Raw genomic sequence first — 18,252 nt, forward strand, 5'->3', positions numbered from 1 at the left:
ATATATATATATATATATATATATATATGATTTGTAGAGCTGCAATTGAACAGACATGTTACCTGCAAGTATATATATATATATACAGTAGAGTAGAGCACTAGTAATACAGTAGAGTAGAGCACTAGTGATACAGTTTGGGAACTACTGCATTACAGTAGTGAGCAGTCAATTTCCTCACGTTTTAACCAGGCGTTATAGGGCATACGTAACCAATAACGTTAATATACTGTACTTCACCCTACATGAAGTGGCAGCATAATCCCACCACAGCCTAGTAGTTCAGAGAGAGAGAAAGAGAGAGGTGAGCTATGATAATGGTGGGTGAGAGAGGTGATATAGATAATGGTGGGTGAGAGAGGTGAGCTATGATAATGGTGGGTGAGAGAGGTGATATAGATAATGGTGGGTGAGAGAGGTGAGCTATGATAATGGTGGGTGAGAGAAGTGAGCTATAATAATGGTGGGTGAGAGAGGTGAACTATGATAATGGTGGGTGAGAGAGGTGAGCTATGATAATGGTGTGTGCGAGAGGTGAGCTATGATAAAGGTGGGTGGGAGAGGTGAGCTATGATAATGGTGGGTGAGAGAGGTGAGCTATGATAATGGTGGGTAAGAGAGGTGATATAGATAATGGTGGGTGAGAGAGGTGAGCTATGATAATGGTGGGTGAGAGAGATGAGCTATAATAATGGTGGGTGAGAGAGGTGAGCTATGATAATGGTGGGTGAGAGAGGTGAGCTATGATAATGGTGGGTGAGAGAGGTGAGCTATGATAATGGTGGGTGAGAGAGGTGAGCTATGATAATGGTGGGTGAGCTATGATAATGGTGGGTGAGAGAGGTGAGCTATGATAATGGTGGGTGAGAGAGGTGAGCTATGATAACGGTGGGTGAGAGAGGTGAGCTATGATAATGGTGGGTGAGAGAGGTGAGCTATGATAACGGTGGGTGAGAGAGGTGAGCTATAATAACGGTGGGTGAGAGAGGTGAGCTATGATAATGGTGGGTGAGAGAGATGAGCTATGATAATGGTGGGTGAGAGAGGTGAGCTATGATAACGGTGGGTGAGAGAGGTGAGCTATGATAATGGTGGGTGAGAGAGGTGAGCTATGATAATGGTGGGTGAGAGAGGTGAGCTATTATAATGGTGTGTGAGAGAGGTGAGCTATGATAATGGTGGGTGAGAGAGGTGAGCTATGATAATGGTGGGTGAGAGAGGTGAGCTATGATAACGGTGGGTGAGAGAGGTGAGCTATGATAACGGTGGGTGAGAGAGGTGAGCTATGATAACAGTGGGTGAGAGAGTTGAGCTATGATAATGGTGGGTGAGAGAGGTGAGCTATGATAATGGTGGGTGAGAGAGGTGAGCTATGATAACTGTGGGTGAGAGAGGTGAGCTATGATAATGGTGGGTGAGGGAGCGGTGAGCTTCATGGTCTAGATCCCTCTGCTTTGGAACAATGGGAAGGGTAATGAACTGGAATTAGTTCAAAGGGGAATTAGAGAGGAATCTGCTGCTTCTAGCTGGACAGACATACTGCTTGAAATGCGGGAGACGGGAAGGGGGAGAGATGAAGGGTCTTTGAAGCATACAGTCATGATACTGCATGGTAAATACTATCAAAGAGCCACGAGAACTGTTACCAAACTGTGGGAGTGTGCTAAATGGTACCCTATTCCCTATGTAGTGCACTACTTTTGACAGGGCTCTGATCTAATAGTAGTGCACTACGTAATGAATAGGGTGCCATTTCAGACGCAGCTGTAAAGATGTCTGCAGGCTTCAGAGGGAGGAGGCTAGGAGACCTGGAGGGTGATCTGGGAACACAGCCAATGAGGACAAAGGGAGCTGTATTCGATCACAGGACTGTGTGAATTTGAGGGTCTTGTGAATGTGCACTCTGGGCTGGTGTTGGTGCATGCCTGTACCAAGGGTACGAACGTAGGGTGAGAAGGGGTCAGTAGGCCAGTGGGTGGGGTACAAATACTCCAAAGATAGACCGCACAGGGTGGTGGAAAGACCCTTTGAAGACCTGGGTCATGTTCATTAGGCACTAAATGGAAGAAACCTGACTGAAACAGGGAGTGACTACCTGGACTTGTTCAATTAGAAACACTCATTTTGTTTTCCATTGCAATACATTTTGCTAGGGTGTGCACTACTGAATAATGTCCATGGTATGAATAATAGAGGTGCAGAGAGACACCACTAGCACCAGGCCTCTGATCCAGTCCTACGAACAGAGAGACACCACTAACACCAGGCCTCTGATCCAGTCCTACGAACAGACAGACACCACTAACACCAGGCCTCTGATCCAGTCCTACGAACAGACAGACACCACTAACACCAGGCCTCTGATCCAGTCCTACGAACAGAGAGACACCACTAACACCAGGCCTCTGATCCAGTCCTACGAACAGAGAGACACCACTAACACCAGGCCTCTGATCCAGTTCTACGAACAGAGAGACACCACTAACACCAGGCCTCTGATCCAGTTCTACGAACAGACAGACACCACTAACACCAGGCCTCTGATCCAGTCCTACGAACAGAGAGACACCACTAACACCAGGCCTCTGATCTGGTCCTACGAACAGAGAGACACCACTAACACCAGGCCTCTGATCCAGTTCTACGAACAGACAGACACCACTAACACCAGGCCTCTGATCCAGTCCTACGAACAGAGAGACACCACTAAGACCAGGCCTCTGATCCAGTCCTACGAACAGAGAGACACCACTAACACCAGGCCTCTGATCCAGTTCTACGAACAGACAGACACCACTAACACCAGGCCTCTGATCCAGTTCTACGAACAGACAGACACCACTAACACCAGGCCTCTGATCCAGTCCTACTGCAATCCACACAGCAGAGATGTAACAGAGAGCCAATGTATTATGGAAGGGGTGAGCATGGAGAAAGCCAACACAAAGGGAACTGCAATGCTCCTAGCGTGGTGATTGGTCAACAACGACAGTGTAAATAGTGGTTATTGGTCAATAACGACAGGGTAAACTGTGGTGATTGGTCAATAACAACAGGGTAAAGTGTGGTGATTGGTCAATAATGACAGTGTAAAGTGGATTGTTGCAATGCAGCCTAAACGCATAGGCCTTGGTTTGCCAAGTAAGTGGATAACACCACAGGAGGTTGGTGGCACCTTAATTGGGGAGGATGGGCTCGTGGTAATGACTGTAGCGGAATCAGTGAAATGATATCAAATACATCAAACACATGGTTTCCAGGTGGTTGATATCATTCCATTTGCACCGTTCCAGACATTATTATGAGCCATCCTCCCCTGTAATGCTTTTCGTTAGGAGAAGTATCAGAGTCAGGCGCAGGACACAGGGATGAGTGCAAACAAAACGTTTTACTCAAAACCATAATCCAACTTCTCCCACAGTAATAAAACATGGTGGGGAGAAACACCTCCAACAATACAAAACAGGAAACAATCACGGACAAGACAAACAGGAAAGCCAGAGGGTTAAATAATGAACATAATCAGAGAATATGAAACAGGTGTGTAAATTAAGACAAAACCAAACGAACAGGGAAACAGATCGGTGGTAACTAGTAAGCCGGTGACGTCGATCGCCGAACGCCGCCCGAACAAGGAGAGGGGCCGACTTCGGCGGGAGTCGTGACATCCCCTCAGCAGCCTCCACTGGATAACACATTCATTGATCAAATTCATTTTTAGATACCGGTCCCGTTTGCAATTCCTTCATAAAGTTTAAAGTATGAAACATCCACAACCATTCTAAAAATTCTATGTATATTTGAACTGCATAAAATACATAAAAACAGACATGCCGATATATAAACAGCAAATACAAGTATCAGGGGAATAGAACCAATGTGAAAGATAGGATGTAATTAACTGTGACACTGTAGAGTTACACTGACTGTACAAAACATTAAGGACACCTGCTCTTTCCATGACATAGACTGACCAGGTGAAAGTTATGATCCCTTATTGATGTCACTTGTTAAATCCACTTCAATCAGTGTAGATGAAGAGGAGGAGACAGGTTACAGAAGGATGTTTAAGCCTTGAGACAATTGAGACATGGATTGTTTATGTGCCATTCAGAGGGTGAATGGACAAGACAAAATATTTAAGTGCCTTTGAACGGGGTATGGTAGTACAGTGCTTTCGGAAAGTATTCAGACCCCTTGACTTTTCCCATATTTTGTTGCGTTACAGCCTTAATCTAAAATGTATTTAAAATGATTTAATCTATTTTAGAATAAGGCTGTAACGTAACAAAATGTGGAAAAGGTCAAGGGGTCTGAATACTTTCCGAAAGCACTGTAGGCACCAGGTTCATCTGTTTGTGCCAAGAACTGGGTTTTGTCCCGCTCAAAAGCTTCTCCTGTGTTCAACTCAATATTAGGAAGGTGTTTCCTAATGTTTGGGATACTCAGTGTATACCCCTGTAGTACCATAGTTCTATCTCTTTAATACTATAGAGTCTGTGCAGACAATGGAGCATTCCTCTGTATCATCATAACAAGGTAGTATGAGGTCATTATGGGAGCTATAATTACCCTGCAAGTCAGATCATGTTTGGCATTTAATCGACTGTAACAATTTTAGCCTTTTTTTATCTGACTGCAGTTCAACCCTGGGCAGAATAGTGTGTGTGTGTGTGTGTGTGGGGGTTTGTGTGTGCGTGAGCTTGCGTGCGTGCCTGTAGTGTGCATGTGTGCGTGTGTCTGTCTGTGTGTGCATACATACAGTACATGCGTGTGTGTTTGTGTGGTCGCTTGTGTCCAGTCTCCATACAGCCAGCTCTGTCCTGAGAATATTAGAACAACTTTCCCCAGTCCAAGCAGTTAATCAATGTCAGAAGAAAAAACATGTGAAAATGGAAACTGCACATCCTGCTGTTCTCCTACACAAGGCTGCTTTTCTAAACTGGAAGTGGCAAATATGTAGCAAGATATTGTAATAGCAATGTAGACAGATGCTGTAATAACTATGTAACAACTTTGTAGCAAAACATTGTATCTGGTTGTTGTGTAAATGTACTCGAGTTATATGTTTCAAGATGTCAGTATCTGTTTCTACTGTAACTTTTTCGTTTCCACCCCGTGTGCCGTCAGACGTGAATGAAAAGCAGTCATTCATAAAAACAAGACAAGCTCGCTCACCATTGGTCACTGGGGTCCAAAGAGCTCTCTGAACGTCAATTGGTCAGTCACTTGAATGGCATTGTGTAACAACCAATTGGCGTGTATTATGGAGTCCTCTATTTTGGCTTCAGGGAAAACCAGACGATTCCATTCAGAAATCCACAGTCAAGCTTTGTGTGAGAAGAGCATAGACGACAATCCTGAAAGAACGTTTGCAACAGCGTGGAGTGAAACAGAACTTATTTTCAACATTGCAAAGGAATTAAATCTTCGCAAATGTGAGTTTAACATCAAACTATCAACCGCAACAAAAAGATGCGTATAAGGTTTTTGCGTTAGTTTATTTCTAGCGCCTGTAATAATGCATTTACTTTGACCGACTTGCATCCGTAGAATGCAAGCGCTCTGCCAAGCATTTTCTATCTGTCTGGTGAGGGGGGGCAGAAATGTGAACGCCATTTTATATGTATCTTAATTTGGCAACCATTTTCTTATTTGTAGTCAAATGTTTTTACAGTACTTACTTTGACGTGAGAATGTTTAGGTTGCAGTATTTTGACTTGCTACTGCGCATGCAGCATCTTCATAGATGATTCTAACATTTATGAATGGAAGGTTCGACCCCCCCTTAGCTCAGGGATCAAATATCACTACATTAAGAAAAACAAGCTGGGGCCATGAGAGGGGGAATAGGAAACGGTAGAGGGAGGAGGGACTGGGGTGGGGAGTTTAGCTACTTCTTGAACTGGCTCAGATTTTCTTTGCTGAGATTAACCCTCTCCTACCCTGCTGCCCTGAATAAATAACTTTATCCAATACTTGTCAAATAATGCTGAAATGTGATCTATAATGTTTTTGATTCAGATTATTGCATGTATATGTTTCATATGTTCTATTATTATCCAATTTTTACATATCAAGGACTACTAAACTCAATACCCTGATTTGCATCCTATTTTTGAAGACTTATTCAAAACAGCTCCCTCCTAGTCCTTCTACTTATTGTAATGTCAACAGTCTCATCTCCAGATAGTGTGCCTTGCTGCCTTGCTTATGTAATAACTTTGTCCCCAGCGTATTGAGTACATGCTCACTGGCATAGTGTACAGCCCGCCAGCACTACGGTGCAGGGAGGATTGCACAAACAAACAACACAAAACAAACACCCAATACAGAGGAAAGGAACAACTGTCTTATCCTGAAGGCAGGCTGGCACTATGCCCTAGTGCACCCATAGGGCATAGTGCACTACTTTAGACCAGGACCCATAGGGCATAGTGCACTCCTTTAGATCAGGACCCATAGGGCATAGTGCACTACTTTAGATCAGGACCCATAGGGCATAGTGCACTACTTTAGATCAGGACCCATAGGGCATAGTGCACTACTTTAGATCAGGACCCATAGGGCATAGTGCACTACTTTAGATCAGGACCCATAGGGCATAGTGCACTACTTTAGATCAGGACCCATAGGGCATAGTGCACTACTTTAGATCAGGACCCATAGGGCATAGTGCACTACTTTAGATCAGGACCCATAGGGCATAGTGCACTACTTTAGATCAGGACCCATAGGGCATAGTGCACTACTTTAGATCAGGACCCATAGGGCATAGTGCACTACTTTAGATCAGGACCCATAGGGCATAGTGCACTACTTTAGACCAGGACTCATAGGGCATAGTGCACTACTTTAGACCAGGACCCATAGGACATAGTGCACTATACAGGGAATAGGTTAGGTTGCCATTTGGGAAACATCCTATGTCTGTGTTGACGTTAGATGACAGGTGATTTGGGTATAAGCTACTGACCAGGGGGCACACTTCCCTGCTCTCCACAGAAAGAACAGACAGACGGACCAGCGTCTCCTGCTGCTACAGTCAGCCCCTCCTCCAACTTCAGTCCAGAGGCCGTGAAGATATTCAGGCAACATGGATGGATTTTATGACCAGCAAGTCCCTTTCATGGCCCCCTCTAGTGTGAGTATTTGGACTACTCTCTGGATGTTCTCTGATAGTTTTTCCACATAGGATTTTGATCAAAGCACTAATCTGAATCTTTTCATAGTGGATTAAGATAACGATGACGTTTTAGCATACATGGATGTTCAGGGATCTTTGATACCAATCATGTTTAGGCTAATCTTTGTTCACACCAATGCAATCACTAATGTTGTAGGTGTTTTAAACATTGTTCTAGCAGAATTGTCATGTGGAAGAACCAGTGAACATGCCATTTAACGAGCGGAAGAGAAAGTTTGTTGACACTGAGCTCGCCCAGGACACAGAAGATCTCTTTCAAGACCTCATGCAACTTCAAGAGACATGGATTGCAGAAGGTGAGTTCTGCTCTTGTATTTCAGTAGGTTTTCAATCTTGCATCATGCTCATTGTTTTTAGTAACATCAGTGGTTTACCGGAAGCTATTGAATCAGGGAAAACTGGAAAATAGGTTGTTATTTAGAACTTTATACGACTTCCTCTTTTTAACAAGTGTATCATAAATATTTACTGTATTTTTGACTGTACTGCATCATAAATATTTACTGTATTTTTGACTGTACTGCATCATAAATATTTACTGCATTTTTGACTGTACTGTATCAAGTGCATTATATATATTTACCGTATTTTTGACTGTACTGCATCATAACTATTTACTGTATTTTTGACTGTACTGCATCATAAATATTTACCGTATTTTTGACTGTACTGTATCAAGTGCATTATATTTGTTCTATTAAGCATATTAAAGTGACTCAGCCATGTGGCATGTCGTCCATAAGTTAGTCATTTAACTCTCTCTGTCCCCTCTTTCAGCTCAGGTGCCTGATGACGAACAGTTTGTCCCAGATTTCCAGTCGGATAACCGTAAGTACCAACCAATTAAATATTTACGTATGTGTGTTACAAAGGGGAATCGACAGCGTCTGCTCCTGCATAGTTGCGCATTTCCTAATTCATCCTTTAATTCCCAGACATGGTCTTTGACACAACATACAAGCGTCACAAGCCCAACAAGGAGATGTACTGGTTTTCCAATACCAGTCTTATCCAGTTGGCATATTACCAGCGCGTCACTAGTCAGTGAGTGTATTTTTATGGGTACGTGGTTAGGGCTTTCGGGTTGCCTATGTAGGCTGAGGGCTAACATTATCGACAGATTTGTGTCGTCGAAAGCAGAAATCCAATTGATGTCATTGAGCCCTGATTAAACCAACCTCCTCACCCTGCCGTTGACCTACTTCTGCCCTGTAGCCAATCAGTGCCCTCAATGCACACCTTGCTTTTTTGTTACTTTTTAGTTTATTTTTATTTTGTTGTGTGTTTGTTTTTACAGCTGCATTGTTGGTTAAGGGCTTGTAAGTAAGCATTTCACTGTAAGATCTATAGCTGTTGTATTCGGCGCATGTGACATACAATTTGATATGATTATTGGATTGTAGGGATTTGTTCAAACAAAGCGCAGAAATAATAGGGCTACCTCAGAATAAGACGTTACTCACTTGGTGGAAATCAAGAATCTTGTGGTTTTATACCAGAAATCCCTCAGCTTTCCTCTTTGATAGTCAACCCGGATGAGGAAAATCCTATTCTCTGATCTCTGCCCAGAACCACCACATTAACATCAGAGGAAATAAAGAGAGAACGGTTTGAAACGGGGAGATTTTCTGTTGCATTAGAGTTTTGCTACGGTGGGCCTTACTTAACATGACCCAGGTGCACCATAGCAGCCTGGGATGGCCTTCCATGGAGGCCCAACCGACCAACCACAGCTCTTGGATGCTAGGATGGGCTACGTTCCAATCCAAGCCCACAGAACCCTCATGCTGTTTGCTTTGTACTCATCTCCTCTCCTCTTTCTCTGTTTAGAATAATATATGCATGAGGTTTGAATGGAAGCCTTTGATTGGGCTCCAGACGGAGCTGTAGGCCTGGTGTACTTGCAGGCCTGGTGTAGTTGCAGGCCTGGTGTAGTTGCAGGCCTGGTGTAGTTGCAGGCCTGGTGTAGTTGCAGGCCTGGTGTAGTTGCAGGCCTGGTGTAGTTGCAGGCCTGGGTTTCAAGATGTGAATGATCCTGTGGAGGAAGAAGGAGTGTTTTTAGAGGCCCGGTATTGCCTTGTTTCCCTGTAATGTTGTATTTCATTGTTGCGGATGCAGCTAGTGACATTTTGAATGCAGTGTGTACACACTGAGGGAATTGTGCCGTGGCACAGCCGGGCGATTGTTGTGTTTGCTGAAGAGTCTGAGTGTGTGTGCGGCGACGGGGTTGGCATGACGCTCCCTAGTTTGGCACGCTCCCAGTTGGTCTCACAGACCCTTCATTCAGCAGTCCTCCTCTCTCGTGTGTGTGTGTGTGTGTGTGTGTGTGGACTCTGCAGCTGGGCAAAGGGGCAGTGTCCATAGCGATCAAATGGCATTATGCCATCATCTCCTTAATTTAGCAATGAACTTGGCTGAGAAGTGAGAACACGCTCTTATTAACTACCAGTTAGTGATTTAAAGAAATGTTGCAAGATTTGCCATTGCAAATGATTTGAAACCTGAGATTTAAATGTCTTCTGGCCGCGCTTGAGAGTTGCACTGTGGTTCTGTAACACAGACAGTCCAGTTGTTTGAGGTTTTCTAACTGAAACTTAGTGTTTCAGTCATAGATGCTAGATGTTCAAAACTTTAGCTTATAATGGAGGTCACTATGGACAGAGAGGCCTAACCCCATAACGTGAGTGTGTGTTGACTTCTGCTGGCCCGTGGCTGCGGAAGCTGAATGATGGTCGTTCTGTGGCACAACAGGAAATGGGGAGTTGATGTAGGCACAGACCCAGCCTCTGACAGACCCGGCCTCTGACAGACCCGGCCTCTGACAGACCCGGCCTCTGACAGACCCGGCCTCTGACAGACCCGGCCTCTGACAGACCCGGCCTCTGACAGACCCGGCCTCTGACAGACCCGGCCTCTGACAGACCCAGCCTCTGATGCCAACACAGCACCCAGTTAAAGTTAGTTACTAACTGGTGGTGGAAGTCGGAGCAGATTGGTCTGGTCTGTGCAATTGAATACAAAGGAATCTTTGTTACTGGTCTGATAGTTGCCTTGGAAACAATGAAAAAACAACTAGTGAAAGTACACTGTTTGTCTTTCAGTGCTGGGTTTATAGTTTTCCCTCCCAAACGGAAGGACAGATTTACAACCTCACCAATTCACTAAACAACAAACATTTGGGAAGTTGTAATTAAAGACAAATCCCAGCATAGGAGACACATTTGATCCTTTGATAGAAAACTATTTTGCTTCTTATTCCTTAGTGAAGCACATTAAACCAGAATACTGAATAAATATATTCAGCGTAGTGATTCTTTTGTGAATCTTTGAAATGGCATATATTATGAATTGCAGTTTAATGTTTTCTCCTTTCTTTCTTCAAAGTAATGTTCCATGGACCTCCAGCCAGTAAAGTGAAGCGAGAGTCCAGTGCCTCCAGAGATCTGTCCCCCTGCAGTCAGGAACAACAGAGACTCTCTCTCTACACAGACAAGTGCCTTTACAGCTACAGGTACGTTACAGTACACACTGAGACGGACCAGGTTTTGACACCCCACACAAATTGTACTCTCAGTAGCAAGAGGTATTTACAGTTACAACCAATAAAAGATCATAAAAGAGGGTAAAGGCATAATAAAGTTCTCTACTAAGACATTGCTTAATTAGGTAAACCTAAATCAGGTTGATACGGCCTGAGGGGGTGTGTCATATGGCCAATATACGAGTGCCTGGATACAGCCCTTAGCCGTGGTATATTGGCCATATACCACAAACCCCCGAGGTGCTATTATAAATCACATTCTATTTGTCATATGCGCCGAATACAACAGGTGTAGACTTTACAGTGAAATGCTTACTTACAAGCCCTTAACCAACAATGCAGTTAAGAAAAAGTGTTAAGAAAGTATTTAAAATAAACTGAAGTAAATAATTAATAAATAGCAAATAAGAAAAATGTATAAATAATTAAGGAGCAACAATAAAATAACAGTAGCGAGGCTCAGCAGCGAGGCTCTGTACAGGGGGTACAGAGTCAATGTGCGGGGGAACAGGTTAGTCGAGGTAATTGAGGTAATATGTACATGTAGGTAGAGTTAAAGTGACTATGCATAGATAATAAACAGAGAGTAGCAGCAGCATAAAAATGGGGGGGTGGGGTCAATGCAAATATTCTAGGTAGCCATTTGATTAGCTGTTCAGGAGTCTTATGGCTTGGAGGTAGAAGCCTTTTGGACCTAGACTTGGCTCTCCGGTACCGCTTGCCGTGCTGGTTACCAATGTAATTAGAGCAGTAAAAATAAATGTTGTGGTATACCACGGCTGTTAGCCAATCAGCATTCAGGGCTCCAACCACCCAGTTTATAATGTCAGATAACACACACACACATATGTAATGTTAAGGCCACAGAGAGAATACAGCCATACTCTACAGGCCCAAGTTAACCCCTTCCATCCCCCTCCTCCCTCCACAGTGCCAACAACAGGAAGCCACTTGGCATCAATACTTTAACCCCTCCCTCCACACCCGCCTCACCCTGCAGCCCCGCCCCCACCCCGGGGACACACCCCCTACAGAGGCAGATCACGTCCCCTGTCCAGGCGACACACCCCGGCCACAGTCGTCCGACTCACAGGCACAGCCCCTCCCACCACCGGACACTCCCGCCACACCCGAGCCAAAGCCAGCCTTTCGCCGTTCCCCGCCTACCTGTCAATCACTCCGATGCCTCCTACAGCTCAGAACACAGGTGAGTTGGCACCATGTGTTAGCTCAGGTTGGCACCATGTGTTGGCACCATGTGTTGGCTCAGGTTGGCACCATGTGTTGACACCATGCACTGTTTAACCCCATAGCTTGTATATCTTGGTTGTAAAGCCATGATTGGAACCACTGTAGGCTGGGACTCAGCATGCATGTTCAGTGCTACAGTTGAAATCCCATTGTTATATGATTCTCTGGTTTAAGACTCTAATTGACAAATTTGTCCTTATTTTCTCTCTCTGTCTCTCGTTCCCTTTCTCCAGGTTCCAGCGGCAGCTCTCTGAGCCATGTCTGCCTTTCCCTCCGCCTGACGGTGCCACCTGTACCCCTTACCCCCCTCAGCCCCATCACCCCCAACGCGCCCCCCTGTCCCGGGACGGCCGCCCCATCTACCAGCGGCACCTGTCAGAGCCCTTGGTCCTCCTCCCTGCTCAGGGCTTCAAGCAGGAGCTGGTGGACCTCCGCTACACCGAGCAGGGGGTCCCCACCATGGGCCCTCCCCGCACCCCGTTCCAGGGCCTCTCTATCAAGCAGGAGCCCCGGGATTTCTGCTTTGACCAAGGTGAGCCCTGGGAAATCGCTGGGTGGCAACGGCCTTTGAGGCTCAGTTTCCCACTCATAGATTAGACCTAGTCCTGGAGTTACAAAAACATTTTCAATGGAGAATCTCAATAGGAAGTGCTTCTCCTTCCATGCCTAGGCTTAATCTGAGTCCGGACAGGAAGGCCCTAAGGGTTTGGAAGTAGCCCAAGCTGTCCAAGTTAGCTGCTCCTTTGAGAGTCTACTGTACGTGGCTAATAGTACAGCGATGGGGATAAAACAGATAGCATGTTTCAGACTGATGTGGACACTAGTATTAGCCGTAGTGGTTGGGTATGTAGCAGTGTAGCATTCTAAGACTCTCCTAAGCTAAGGTGACCTCATTTCACTCTCCATGTCTAGGCCACTTTCTGTCAGTGATGTAACAGTCAAATCCTCTTAATAAAGTCCCAGCTAAGAAAACCCCAGGGGACTGTTAAGAGACCGTTGGCTGTGCGAGAATGTATGTCTGTCTTCTGCTGGGTATTATGTCATTAGGCTAATGGCTACTTTAAAAAGATAGCGTTGAAAAATTAAGTTAGTAGTAAGAATCTATTCAAAGAAACACCTATTAGTTTTTGTATCTTTCTTTTTGTCTATCTTTCTGGTTTGATGAGCACGTGTTAAGGAAATATATGTGTAATATTTTCTATTTTCCCTTGTGTCTTACAGAAATGCAGAACTGCCAGTCTTCTTTCAGGAAGTCCGGTAACTTCTACCAAAACAATGATGGTTTGGTCTACGACGGAGAGCCTCATCTGTACAACGACGACACATGCGTGGTTCCAGAGAGACTAGAAGGTAAGACATTCTTCCATAAATTTCTATGAAATACAAGGGCTTGTCTGGCACAATAGAACACCTGGAATTGTCCCAAAAGTGCAAACCCCATTCATCCAGAATCGAATACTGAAAGTATTTAAAAAGAACCGGATACTATTTGAACCTCTGACTGGTTTGACACAGGGCTTTAGGTGTAAATGGCAGCAGGTAGTGAATCCTGGAATCTGACATCTTCTTGTTATGTCATGGCAGTGTGGATGCCAGAGGAGACCCAAGGGGCCTTGGACACAGAGAGCCTGTGTGACATGAGCAGAGCCTCTTATCCTATCCCCACGCTCAGACTGCCAATCACTGGAGTCTTTCACCTGACTGTGACCACGCCACTCACTCCCTCTTTCACCTTCTCCTTCTGTCCATCCAGGCAAGATCAAGCAGGAGGCCGGAGTGTTCCGTGACGGACCGCCCTACCAGCGCCGAGGTTCCCTGCAGCTCTGGCAGTTCCTGGTCACTCTGCTGGACGACCCGGCCAATGGTCACTTCATCTCCTGGACCGGCCGCGGCATGGAGTTCAAACTCATCGAGCCCGAAGAGGTCAGTTGGCAGTTGGTCAGCAGGCAGTGCTGTGGTCCTAGTGAGTTTAGCGACTTTAGGGCTTCTTGGAGTTTTTCATCATTATGTCTCTGAGTTTAAAGTAAGTAGAGTGTTTCAACAGGTCATGATAATAGTTGTTGCGCTGTGTTTACAGGAATAATCACACAGTATTACTAAGGCACTAGAAGTGACACACCAGAAACTAACCAAAGAGCTTGGTGTATCTATCTACAGGTTGATCAGAAGAGTTCACCTTGATTTGAACCTTTTCTCTCTCCTCTCCTGTGGCAGGTGGCCCGGCGCTGGGGCCTTCAGAAGAACCGGCCTGCCATGAACTACGACAAGCTGAGCCGCTCTCTACGCTATTACTATGAGAAGGGCATCATGCAGAAGGTAAAGGTAAATTTTTATTTAATTCAAGTCAATTACAATTTTCTGTTTTGGGTCAAATTCAGTGGAGGCTTTATGAATTAGTGGAAAACATCACAGTACAATGGAGGGCTACATTGCACCAATAAATAGTACATTGGTTGTATATAAGGACAGGTCAGAAGGTTGGGTTATAAAGTCAAACGGTATTTTCAAACTACTATTGGTTGTGCGCTGAACGACTGTTTAACTCCCTCTTCCTCTGGGTGGGATCAGGTGGCTGGAGAGAGGTACGTGTACAAGTTTACGTGTGACCCCGAGGCGCTCTTCTCCATGGCCTTCCCTGACAACCAGAGGCCCAGCCTGAAGCAGGACCCGGACTGCCTGCCGCCGTCTGCGGGGGAGGATGACACCACCGTGCCCCTGGCCCACTACGAGGATGGCTGTGGCTCCTACCTGGCCGACGGAGGGGAGCGGGGCGTCTCGTTACTGGGCTTCCCCGATAACTACTCCTTCTGAATGTTCTGACCAATGACGGAATAAAGACAGCTGTCATCTGGTACCCTGCCACACCCCTACCCTACCCCAAACTCTTGTCCCCTAATTACACACCACTACCCTACCCCTTGTCCCCTAACTATACACTCCTACCCTACTCCTCATCTCCTAACTACACACCACTACCCTACCCCACATCCCCTAACTACACACCCAGAGCCCAAACCCTAGTCCCCGAACTACACACCCAGAGCCCAAACCCTAGTCCCCGAACTACACACCCAGAGCCCAAACCCTAGTCCCCGAACTACACACCCAGAGCCCAAACCCTAGTCCCCGAACTACACACCCAGAGCCCAAACCCTAGTCCCCGAACTACACACCCAGAGCCCAAACCCTAGTCCCCGAACTACACACCCAGAGCCCAAACCCTAGTCCCCGAACTACACACCCAGAGCCCAAACCCTAGTCCCCGAACTACACACCCAGAGCCCAAACCCTAGTCCCCGAACTACACACCCAGAGCCCAAACCCTAGTCCCCGAACTACACACCCAGAGCCCAAACCCTAGTCCCCGAACTACACACCCAGAGCCCAAACCCTAGTCCCCGAACTACACACCCAGAGCCCAAACCCTAGTCCCCGAACTACACACCCAGAGCCCAAACCCTAGTCCCCGAACTACACACCCAGAGCCCAAGCTGCTGAGCGGATTTGGAGCTCTCTAACCCCCCTCCCCTACTCCTATGCCAAACTCAGCTCCTCTTGCCAGTCTTGAGATTACCCTCCCCAAGTCCCAAGGAAAAAACCAGTCAAACCTGAGACGGCCATCTTGCTTCTTCTTTGCCCTCTGTTATCAAACTAAATTGTGGCGAAAGGGGCGGTCCACATCCTCATCAACATAAAGTGAACTGAGTGATCTCCTTTACGGGGGTTGGGCGAGGACACGGTTCACGTGATTATAACGGGACTCAAGTAATGGACACGAGTGTGCCAGGATTGTAGCCAATAGCCATGCAGTTTCCACAATCTGCTAGCCAATAGCCATGCAGTTTCCACAATCTGCTAGGTACGAGTATGACAAATAATGGCGAGGATATAAAACATTGCCCTTTTGATATAGCAATTGTTTTATGGCTTGATCCCAAACAGAGTAGTAAACTCGACACGCGCACAGGGCTTCACCTTGGAGAGAAACTACGACTCCAATGAACCTTAGTACTACAGGTGGTGATGTAATGTAACTCTGTATGCAATGAATGGGCCAAACACACAGGCAACCGACTGTTCTTATTAATCCATAATACATCGTACGACTATAAAGAAGCTGGGACACGACTACCCCTGAGCAAGTTGCGTTGGCTGGCATGCCCCTCATTAAAAACACCAACACACTGAAATCCAATCTGAAATGGGAGAGGTGGACTCAGGACTCGCTAGCTCAGCATTCTCTTCAGACTCGGGGAATTTTTTTTTTTTCTCTCACCCAAAAATGTAAAACCTTTATGATGCTGTTTTACTCCTGATGTTGGCGTGTCCTACCAGATGTATCTTTCCTTGACGTTTTGTTTAGCTCTTTCATTTGACTCATTTTGTCGTAACATGTAAAAGGGACACGCATACAAAACAGTATTTTTCCTGAAGCGTTGACTTCCTATTAGAAAGTGTGTATTGAAAATACATGTTTATGTACTATGATGACAAAAGTACTGCGACTGTCACGCAGTCCCTTCTCCAAAAACTATAACTGCCAATAGTAAGCTAAACAGGGGGGACTCTACTCATCGCATTGTTTTCTCACAGAAAGCTGTACCAACCTATTGCTGTACCATTCAAAAGTTTTCTGCTTTTTGTATAGTTTATCGGGGCGTATATGAAACAAACATCTAAAATGTAAATGTGTATATATGAATATATTTTTGCAAAGTCATTTGTTTTGACGTACACGCTGGAATGTTTGGCCTGGTATCTGGTTTGCATCCTTTAATTCTTGTCATCATGTTACGGTGTCCATATTAGGACACATCCCTAGTCTCTGCAGGAGTTGTCTGTCGAGTCCTGCAAAGACTGAGGCTGTCCTAATATGGACACCGTATTGAGGCAGTGGGTTGAAGCCTAGAAAGACCTCCCCGTTGACTGAGTGGTGGGCTGTGTCGGCGTCACACGTGTGTACCAGTATATTTTGATATGATTCTGTCTACATGTGGGTTGGGGGGGTGTCTTGTCCACAACGTTGAGTTTTGCTGGCACTTATACAAGTGACAACCCCCCCCCCCCCCCCCACCCCACCCACCCTTTTTCCCCACAAATACAATGTGTGCCTTCCACTGCTTTTGGTTGATTTTCTATACTGGATACAATAAACTATACTTTCTGCTTCAAAGTGTTATATTGAGTCTCTTCCTATTCTGACCAACCAATCTAGCTTTTGTGTTACTGTGGTTCAAGTTCAAAAACTCCCTAGTAAGGCCAGAACCTAGGAAGAAACCTAGAGAGGAACCAGTTTATGAGGGGTGGCCAGTCCTCTTCTGGCTGTGCCGGGTGGAGATTATAACAGAACATGGCCAAGATGTTCAAATGTTCATAGATGACCAGCAGGGTCAAATAATAATAATCAGTGGATGTCGAGGGTGCAACAGGTCAGCACCTCAGGATTAATGTCAGTTGGCTTTTCATAGCCGATCATTCAGAGTATCTCTACCATTCCTGCTGTCTTTTGAGAGTCGAAAACAGCAGGTCTGGGACAGGTAGCACATCCGGTGAACAGGTCAGGGTTCCATAGCCGCAGGCAGAACAGTTGAAACTGGAGCAGCAGCACGGCCAGGTGGACTGGGGACAGCAAGGAGTCATCAGGCCAGTTAGTCCTGAGGCATGTTCCTAGGGCTCGGGTCCTCCGAGAGAGAGAATTAGAGAGCAAACTTAAATTCACACAGGACACCGGATAAGACAGGAGAAATACTCCAGATATAACAGACTGACCCTAACCCCCAACACATAAACTACTGCAGCATAAATACTGGAGGCTATGACAGGAGGGGTCGGGAGACAGTGTGGCTTCATCTGACGAAACCCCCGGACAGGGCCAAACAGGCAGGATATAACCCCACCCACTTTGCCAAAGCACAGCCCCCACACCACCAGAGGGATATCAACCACCAACTTACCATCCTGAGACAAGGCTGAGTATAACCCACAAAGATCTCCGCCACGGCACAACCCAAGGGGGGGTGCCAACCCAGTCAGGAAGATCACATCAGCATCTCAACCCACTCAAGTGACACACCCCTCCTAGGGATGGCATGGAAGAGCACCAGTAAGCCAGTAAGCCTTGTTCACCCTGCAGGCTTTAATGGTCAAAATAGTTTGGTTCTTCTAATCTGTTTTGGAATACTGACTGTCCAAACAGAAAGTTACAAATCCAATCATTGAAATGTAGCGAATGTAATTGAAACTCCTGTGCGCA

At 45.8% G+C, this 18,252-nt stretch overlaps 1 protein-coding gene across 4 annotated transcripts; it reads left to right on the plus strand.

Annotated features, from left to right (window-relative positions):
- Positions 1 to 5,293: 5,293 nt before the first annotated feature.
- LOC106575805 (ETS translocation variant 5) lies at positions 5,294 to 17,172 on the plus strand. 4 transcript variants are annotated; one of them, XM_045699364.2, is made up of 11 exons: positions 5,294 to 5,438; positions 7,006 to 7,144; positions 7,365 to 7,503; positions 7,985 to 8,035; positions 10,592 to 10,718; positions 11,680 to 11,955; positions 12,233 to 12,531; positions 13,221 to 13,349; positions 13,753 to 13,922; positions 14,214 to 14,321; positions 14,568 to 17,172. In XM_045699364.2, the coding sequence occupies exons 2-11, from the start codon at positions 7,097 to 7,099 to the stop codon at positions 14,808 to 14,810; spliced, it is 1,590 nt and encodes a 529-aa protein (XP_045555320.1). In that variant the 5' UTR covers positions 5,294 to 5,438; positions 7,006 to 7,096; the 3' UTR covers positions 14,811 to 17,172. The 4 variants fall into 4 exon arrangements, with proteins under 4 accessions (XP_045555320.1, XP_045555322.1, XP_045555321.1 ...); XM_045699366.2 differs by having other exon boundaries at positions 14,214 to 14,315; XM_045699365.2 differs by having other exon boundaries at positions 7,368 to 7,503.
- The last annotated feature ends 1,080 nt before the right edge of the window (positions 17,173 to 18,252 follow it).

The sequence above is a fragment of the Salmo salar genome, chromosome 16, assembly GCF_965601325.2.
Source record: "Salmo salar chromosome 16, fSalSal1, whole genome shotgun sequence".
Lineage (NCBI taxonomy): Eukaryota > Metazoa > Chordata > Actinopteri > Salmoniformes > Salmonidae > Salmo > Salmo salar.

Coding starts and splice junctions, on each gene's coding strand:
- LOC106575805 (XM_045699364.2), top strand. CDS start 7,097: ATGGATGGATTTTATGACCAGCAAGTCCCTTTCATGGCCCCCTCTAGT. Junction 10,719..11,679: donor AAGTGCCTTTACAGCTACAG/GTACGTTACAGT, acceptor CTCCCTCCACAG/TGCCAACAACAGGAAGCCAC. Junction 11,956..12,232: donor TCCTACAGCTCAGAACACAG/GTGAGTTGGCAC, acceptor CCCTTTCTCCAG/GTTCCAGCGGCAGCTCTCTG.